General features: G+C 47.5%; 1 protein-coding gene across 1 annotated transcript in view; it reads right to left on the bottom strand.

Annotated features, from left to right (window-relative positions):
• The window catches only part of PTPN21 (protein tyrosine phosphatase non-receptor type 21), a 68,679-nt gene continuing 60,520 nt past the window's right edge, over positions 1-8,159 (bottom strand). The window contains exons 14-19 of the mRNA XM_040641571.1: positions 7,492-7,629; positions 6,117-6,338; positions 3,744-3,872; positions 3,324-3,558; positions 2,641-2,801; positions 1-2,434 (exon numbers count right to left, since the gene is read on the bottom strand). Of these exons, the coding sequence (XP_040497505.1) occupies positions 2,306-2,434; positions 2,641-2,801; positions 3,324-3,558; positions 3,744-3,872; positions 6,117-6,338; positions 7,492-7,629 (1,014 nt within the window). The 3' untranslated portion in view covers positions 1-2,305. The remainder of the gene's footprint in view (positions 2,435-2,640; positions 2,802-3,323; positions 3,559-3,743; positions 3,873-6,116; positions 6,339-7,491; positions 7,630-8,159) is intronic.

The raw sequence follows: 8,159 nt of genomic DNA, 5'->3' as shown, positions 1-8,159 counted from the left end.
TCCAGTAATGTCAATTTTTATTCAGAAATACTTTCATATTTACTAACTGAAAAAGTTTAAATATTCGAAAGGGACAAAAAATTACATGGGTCTTAGAAGATGGTCAAACATGCGACATTTTAAGAGTGACATTTAAATAGTGTAATTTAGCCCTCAGAAGTAATCTACTTCTAATTATTACAACCGGAACACAAATATACCATATATTACTCTTTAGATTTTTGTTTCACAGTATGTTCTTATCAATGGGACACTTCAAAATGTTTAAACCTGACAGAAACGCATTTTTTAAAAAAACGTACCATGGAAGAAAAAGAAAAACACTGAAAACTCCCGTCCTTTATGTGGTGTGGAGACGGGAAATATGACCATAAAAATCGCTTATCCCATTCTTCTGGGAGCTCTTTCTCAATATTTACACTTGGGTCTACTGTTATTTAAACAGGACTCTTAAAACAATTTCAGGTTTAAAATTAACATTTTGTCCCTAAGTGAGCAAGGTGCCACTTCCAGTATTCGTTCTCATTACCAGCTCCTGAAGGGCCCTCTGGAGTGGCTGATTCTGGGTAATCCGGAGATGGCAGATCCACACCGTAGGAAGCCGATCCTGTCTCACCGCTGACAACACACACTTAGTGGTCCTGTTCAACGGTGAGTCAACCAGCCTTCGGAGAGAACGCTGGGAATCGGAACCAGCCCCAGGATACTGCCATTAGGGGAAGAGCCCTGGATGCGACATTTTGGAAGCTCCGCATTTTAGAGAAGCAGCCTCGGAAGGAAAAACGAGATGGCTCCTCAGGGAAACATACCCACTAAGTCCTTACCTACTCAAGTCCCTCTGTGACAAGGCCATCTTCGCCTGGACCAACGGCAACACTCTCCCTCTCCAGCTCAGCCACCGGGATGCGATCGATGCACCGGGAATAGCGTGGGGGGCAGGGAGGAGCCAAGAAGCTAACACTGACCTCAGGGGTGAGGTCAGGGGGTCGGGGAGCTAAAACCCCAGCATCTCTTGAATAGCACAGCAATCTGGTGGCCCCACAAGTAGTTCGGGCTCTAGTTTTGGGAAAAGAGGTGAAACTACCACGAACTCTTCCCTTCTTTAATCAGAAGAAAATAAAGCCTCTTCAAGGCTTCTTTTAATGAAAATATAAACCTGACTTTATTAAAAAAGAATAGAAGTTTAGGTATAAGAACTCCAAGGAAACAGAGTGAGTCACAGACACTGACGTGAACTTCCCGGGGGTACCTACCCTCTGGGGGGCTCAGCCCCCATCCCCCAAGCCCCCACCGCGGCCTCTCAGTCGGAGCAGAGTTAAGACTGCACTTCCGTCAAAGGCATCTCGCATTGGCCACCTTGCATTTACCCCGCACTTACTCAGGCCCTGACCACCCCACGTGACTTAGCCCTTACCTCTTCCCACACTTCTGGATACCCACTGCTACCGTCTCATCTATCAAGCATCACATATATTAACATTCAGATTTGTCTTTAACAACAAAGTGCTTAAAACCAACCTATGCGGTTGTTTTTCACTTCATTTGCAACCAGTAAGATCAAACTCGTGTAGGTTTACAAATAATACTGAAAAAAATAGTGACTCTGAGTATTGTCTTCCGTTCCCAATAATGTGCCTTCATTCGCGACTTTCTCTTACGGTAACTGACTCATTTCAGTACCTTAATGAGTTGAACTCTTGTTTGGAAAATAGAGAAGGTACAAATATATAGAATATTTTAGGATAAAAAATTTTCTGAATATAAAAATGCTTTCTGTGTTTCAAAATAACACTTTTAGATTCTTCTTGTAGTTTTGGGTTTGGTAACTAAGCTGTTAAGGTTTTTTAAAATAACAAGAGATAGTAACATGGTTTTAGATACAAACTTACATAGGAACCAATCACATCTGTGGACCATCCCCGTGGAAAGTTCAGTTTCTCAGGAAGAAAACCCCAAATACTTCAGTCATAAAATAAAATTCCAAGATACCAAGATAGAAATCCGTGTGCCTTACTGATTGCCAGGGTTGCCCGGCACAGCTTCTGTACAACAGAGAATCGTCTAGGGAACAACCGGCACAAAGTGTGCAAGTGCTGCACGTCAGACCGAAGGGAGCGGGGCCAGGCCCTGGGGACCACGTCCTTTTGTCCTTCAGCTCCTTCCCCGCCCCGTGCTCTGCACGGGTCCCTCCGTGCGCCGTCATCCAGGCGCCACGGGCGGCCGCGAGGAAGTACGGGTTAGGCAAGCACTTTTGTCGGCCGTCACCGCGTCCCACCGTCGGGTCCCCGGCGCGAGCGGCGGGAGCTTAGATGAGCCGCGAGCTCTTCAGGAACTGAATGAGCACGCGGTACACGAACGTGTACTGGCAGAGCGTCTGCACCATCATCATCCTCTGCTGTCTCAGCATGCCCAGCACCCGGGGGACGTCCAGCACCTGGAAGGAGGGGCAGCGCTGAGCGGGACGCGGCCCTGTCCGGGCACGACTCCGCTCAGGACACCGACACTCTCCTCCCTTAGCATCTTCTAGAAGAAGCCTGCGGGGAACTTGTTCAGAGGGGACCGCTGGGCCACCAGCTCCTTTCTTCCCCTGCCGTGTGCCCGGCCCGCCTCTCCCCCACCGACCAAAAAGGGCCTACGTACCTCATTGTGTTCCAGACAGGCGATCATGATCTCTGCCAAGATGACGACGCCGGTCCTTCCCACTCCGGCACTGCAGTGGACCAGCAACGGAGGGTTGGGGCTTTTTGGTTCACTGGTGCTGTTTGTATGGCGTCGAACAGACTGGATCTCCTCAAGGTATGCTGGGAGACAGCAGTGAAACAGAAAAAGACGCAGGGAGTAAGGCCCATCAAACTGACAATGCTCAGACTTCATCACGGACTGGGAGGACTCTGGGTAAGGAGCCTGGTGCCATTAGCCACCCCCGGGCGCTAACCGGCAGCGCGATCGCGGCGTGTCACTGCCTCTGCTCGTCTACAACATGACACGCGGACATAGTCTCGAAGCCCTTCTACTCGCCACCAAATCGTACTTCAAAAACTCCTTTCTGTTAAGCCTCCTCTAAACACTTGAAGGCTTTATTTTAGAGCAAGTCCAGGGGCGCCCGGGGGGGCTCAGGTGACTGAGCACCTGCCTTCGGCTCGGCTCACGATCGCGGGGTCCTGGGATTTCTCTCTCTCAAATAAATGAATAAAATCTTTAAAAAAATAATAAAGCAAGTCCAAAGCGTCTCTGAGACATCATAAAGGAAACAGTTCAGCAGCCTCCGTCCTCCTCCGTGTGGATGATGTCGGCAGAGGCCTGCTGGGCACGAAGACACTTACATAAAAATCCCTTGAGGTCCTCCGGGCAGCCGTGCTCAGGCCAGTCTGCGTACTGGAGATGCCACACTGTCCTCTCCTGGCCCGTGAGCAGGTGCTTCATCTTCAAGCCTGTGGTGGCGTAGCAGCCAGAGTCGGTGCGGAACCGGGTCGTGATCTTAAACCTCCCGTAGGTGACGGTGTTATGCCGGGAACCCAGTCGTGGCCAATACCTGAAGCTCTTCTCCCTTCCGCCCTCCTGTGAGAGACACGGCCGGTCAGCACACCAGAGCAGGGGCAGCCGCGGGGGCCCTTTCATAGCGACAGCACGTCTGAAGGCAGAGCGGCACCCCCACCCCTCCTGCTGTACAGGTCACGATTCCCCATGAGCCATTTGAACTGCTCTCAGCTTCAGAGAATCGATGACGAGAGATGAGCACTTACCTCTTCTACTGTCACCATTGCTATGATGGCGATTCCCTGTTCCCACACCATCTGCCAGAAATCCTGACAGGTATTCTGTAGTGGCCCCTGTGTGGCAATATAATCCCACTCAATTCCACTGACAGAGACCTGAAATTAGAACAGATTTTTTAAAAAAAATTAATGCGTGGGGCACCCGAGTGGCTCAGTCTGTTAAGTGGCCAACTTTTGATTTCAGCTGAGGTCATGATCTCAGGGTCGTGAGATCGAGCCACTGGGTGCTGCACTCAGTGGGGAGTCTGCTTGGGAGTCTCTCTCTCTAAATAAATCTTTAAATATTTATTAATGTGTATGTGTATATACGTATGTATGCATGTTTTTTTATGATATACTAAAAAATGAACTGAATTACTCAGAATAAAGATTTTTCTCTTATTCTTTTTCCTTGTTAATACAATTCCCATTACTACCTGTTTATAAACTTACACACTCTGAATTCACATAATATCCACATGACCTGGGACAATTTGCTTAACCTCTTTGACTCTCTGCTCTCATCTGTAAAATACAAATGTCACGCACCCTCACAGGGCCCTTGGCAGAACTGAGTCAATGTATATGGTGTCTGTACTAACAGGTTCTCAGTAAGTAGTTGTTACTGCTGCTGTTATAAAAACCGTATCAACATAATAGTACCTAAATTTCAAACACAGTTTCCCTCAGGAAGTACTAAGCACGTTGGGAAAAGTAGTAATTAAGCCAAAACCGAGGTTAAATGCCAGATCTCTAGGGCAGAAAAAATATTCCTGCTTCAAGTGGTCTCACCTCTGAACTTCTGAGTCCAGAGCACCCTGCATGAGACTAAGTTTCCACCCGAGACCGCACCTCCTTGAGAACAGGCTAAGGTAAGAGCGCCCGGCTGGATGTGTCGGCAGAGACCTGGGGGGAGCCCGCGCCCGCCGACAGGCGTGACCACAGCGGCTGCCTCCCACGGCCCCGTGACCCTCCGTGCCCACCGGCGGTCAAGGCTGCGGGCTGGAGTGTGGGCTGCATCCCCTCGCTGACGGCGGGCTCACTCAGTGGCCGTGCCCTGGGTGCTAGCAGTGACCACGGCGAACAAAGGGGGGGTCCGTGGACGGCCGAGGCGGAAGGGTCAGCGCTTTACTCGGAGGGACACGCAGGGAGGACCTGCGCTGGTTAAGTGGCCGATCAGGAGTCCTGAGGCTCGGCCGCCGCCTGCAGCTGACGACCTGAGAGTCTGCAACACCCACAGGCCTGCGGCTTTATCCAGTTCTCGTCCATCCCGTCATGAGACACTGGAGGAGTGACTCCAGACACGCTCGGGTTTTAAATAAACTACACCCATATGAAAAAGCGCAACACCCACTCCCCAGGACGGCCAAGGGCACCGACAGCCGGGTCCCTGAAAGCCTCAAGCGTGAACCTGCCCTCACCAAATAGCACTTGCACAAGAAATAAAATGTGGGAAAGAAGAAAAACTCCTGGCCATGGATATGTCCTCATTCACTCCCAATAAGGAAGCTTCTCCCTCCCAAAATAAAAGCACCGGATCTCCAGCCAGCACAAAGGGTACACGCTGCCGAAGAGAGAGCCTGCCTTCCGCGCCTCCCGGGGGGGTGGGGGGGGTGTCATCATCCCTTTTCCCGTCTTCCTGGGTGTGACGGTACCCCAGGTAAAGGGCGTTCCATGGTCTCCAGGGGATAAGTGGCACTGCTTCTCCAAACAACAAAACGATGGTGAAAAGTGATCACAGGGAAACAGCAAAAAGAACAGGTGTCACCATGGTAAGGAAAAGCTTTGGCAAACACCATTAAAAAACCCAGATGAGGGGCGCCTGGGTGGCTCAGTCAGCTAAGTGACCAACTCTTGGTTTTGGCTCAGGGCAGGGTCTCAGGGTTGTGAGATGGAGCCCTGTGTCGGGCTCTGCTCGAGACTCTCTGCCTCTGCCCTTCCCCTGCTCTCTCTCTAAAATAAACAAACAAACCCAGACACCTCGTCATGTAAGAATCAATGCAGGAATGTGATAACAGAAAACTAGCAATTCTGCCGCAATGGAGAGAATTATGAGCCAGAAAGAGATATTCAGATTTAGAAGAACAAAGTCTTAAGGTCAGGACAAAGAGTAACCCCTGAGTCCTGGCCACAGTGGTGGGGGCAGAGGGGCTTAGCCCGAGGGAGGGGAACGCGGCTTTGGCTCTGTTGGTAAACACTTCCTACCCAGCCGGGTGTATGGATTTTCCGGCTTATAACACAATTTGTCACAATGGCTCCAACTAGGCTGTTTCTAGAACACAGACATGAATACAGTTCTTACCATTCTTGTAACTGAACTCGCAACTTCACAGCCCTTGCGACCCCACCCGCTCCTCTCACCTTAATATGTGACGCATTGATGTAACCAGTATTGTTTTCTTTAGTTGGGACCAGCTCCACTCTGGCGTCGTCGTAGGGAAGAACATCTTGGAATCGATTTCTTTCTGCGTTTTCAGGGAGTCGTGCTGTTGAGCACTCCCCATCAACTAGCCGTTTTTTAAGAATTTTTTCATATTCTGTGAATACCATTCCCTGTTCTAACCGCTGTTCCAGAATTCTACACTGTAAAATGGGACAGGTGGAATGATATGAGTATCGTCGCATGTCCAAGCTGCATTCTGATGGTGCATTTCAAATCTTGTTTTCTGCTTCAAGTTTTGCATTATCTAGTATTGACAACTCTAGATGAAACGAAAGCTAAGTTTTTAACAAGCTGTAACAATAAGAGTTAAAATAACAAAGAAAAATCACCTTGTTGGTGAGAAGCAGAATGCAGACTTCTGTTTAAAGGTGAAAACTGGCCGACAATAATTTGAACTCATTTTCTCTAAATCTATGGTCAATTTTGTGACTCCTAAGGAAGAGAAAGTTCTCCTGGAGAATAGCAAACCCTAAAGTAGGAGAATTAATTCCAATCTCTATAAAAAATGCTTCAATTTTCTAATCTATGATATATAAAAACTGAGAAAAGGAGTAAATATCAACACTATCTCCAGGATCCCATTGTAAGCAAATTAATTTTTACTTAGCATTAATTCATGCCTGTCTGATTGAGATATAATAAAACTTCACAGCAGGGGCGCCTGGGTGGCACAGTGGTTGAGTGTCTGCCTTCGGCTCAGGGCATGATCCCAGCGTTATGGGATCGAGCCCCACATCAGGCTCCTCCGCTATGAGCCTGCTTCTTCCTCTCCCACTCCCCCTGCTTGTGTTCCCTCTCTCGCTGGCTGTCACTGTCTCTGTCAAATGAATAAATAAAATCTTAAAAAAATAAAAATAAAAATAAAACTTCACAGCAAATATATCTTGGTCACAAAGAAAGTCATGAAAAATTCAGTAACTGTTTACTCCTGAAATAAATTTTCAATACGATGAAAGCAGTCAAAGTGTGCTCTCTTTCCCATGTGTACTCGTATGGACTTGTAGAATTCCTCTAATCTAAAGTCATCAAAAATCAAGACTGAGGCAGATGCGGAAGAAGGTAAAGCACATTCAGGAACAAACAAACAAAAAATTAACATTTACTCTAAAATTGTCTATTAACATACTAGATTTGCCCCAATTTTGACATCCAGATGATAAAATGCCTTAACACTCATTTATGATAATTAGACGTATTAGCAAATTCACTAAAATCTGAAGGCGGCATTCTTGTAGCATTTTACCGACTGTCCCCGAGAAAGCATACCGCTCGGTCCATATGTCTCGTACGTACCCTCTCGTCATTGGTGGCTCTGGCCGGCACTTCCTTTCCTTCATCAGGCAGAGGCAGTCGAGACAGAGAGAGTCCGTTTAGGGCAGCCAATTTGAGAGGACCAATTTTTTTTGCATCTACCCGGCTCTTTTTCATTCCCTATAAGAATATTTATATGTATATATGAAATATACACAAATACAACCCCCTAGAAGAGAAATTTCAGTGGACTGAGGACTGGAAACAAACAGAAGGAGTGCTCTTCACCAACCACCACAGGAGAGATTACACTCCACACACACGTTTAACAAACATTGGGAGGAAGACACTCCTTTCAAGGCCAAAGCCCTGATAAGTCTTGCAGATAGACGATTTTGAAATGCAATTAGTTTCAAGTCTCTGTTGTAATGAGAGGTGAGGCTGCAGGCAGACAGCATTCCTTCACAGAACTCCCAAATCTCAAAACAGGACACGCACACAAAAATCAGTGGCAGTCCACAAAAAGGGTTTTAAATGCAGTCACATGATTGCAATAGACTTTTGTAATTTTTTAAAGATATAAACGAGTTCTTTAAATCATTCTGAAAAAATTAAATGTTTTCTGTGGTCGCTCTCTCTAGTCTATCCTATGTTCTGTTGCAGACGGGGGTGACCTGGCTTGGACCACCACACCTCAGAACCTGCCACAT

The sequence above is a fragment of the Ursus maritimus genome, unplaced genomic scaffold, assembly GCF_017311325.1.
Source record: "Ursus maritimus isolate PB19 unplaced genomic scaffold, ASM1731132v1 scaffold_25, whole genome shotgun sequence".
Taxonomy (NCBI): domain Eukaryota; kingdom Metazoa; phylum Chordata; class Mammalia; order Carnivora; family Ursidae; genus Ursus; species Ursus maritimus.
The sequence above is the reverse complement of the archived record's forward strand: the minus strand, read 5'-3'. Positions and strand labels throughout refer to the sequence as shown.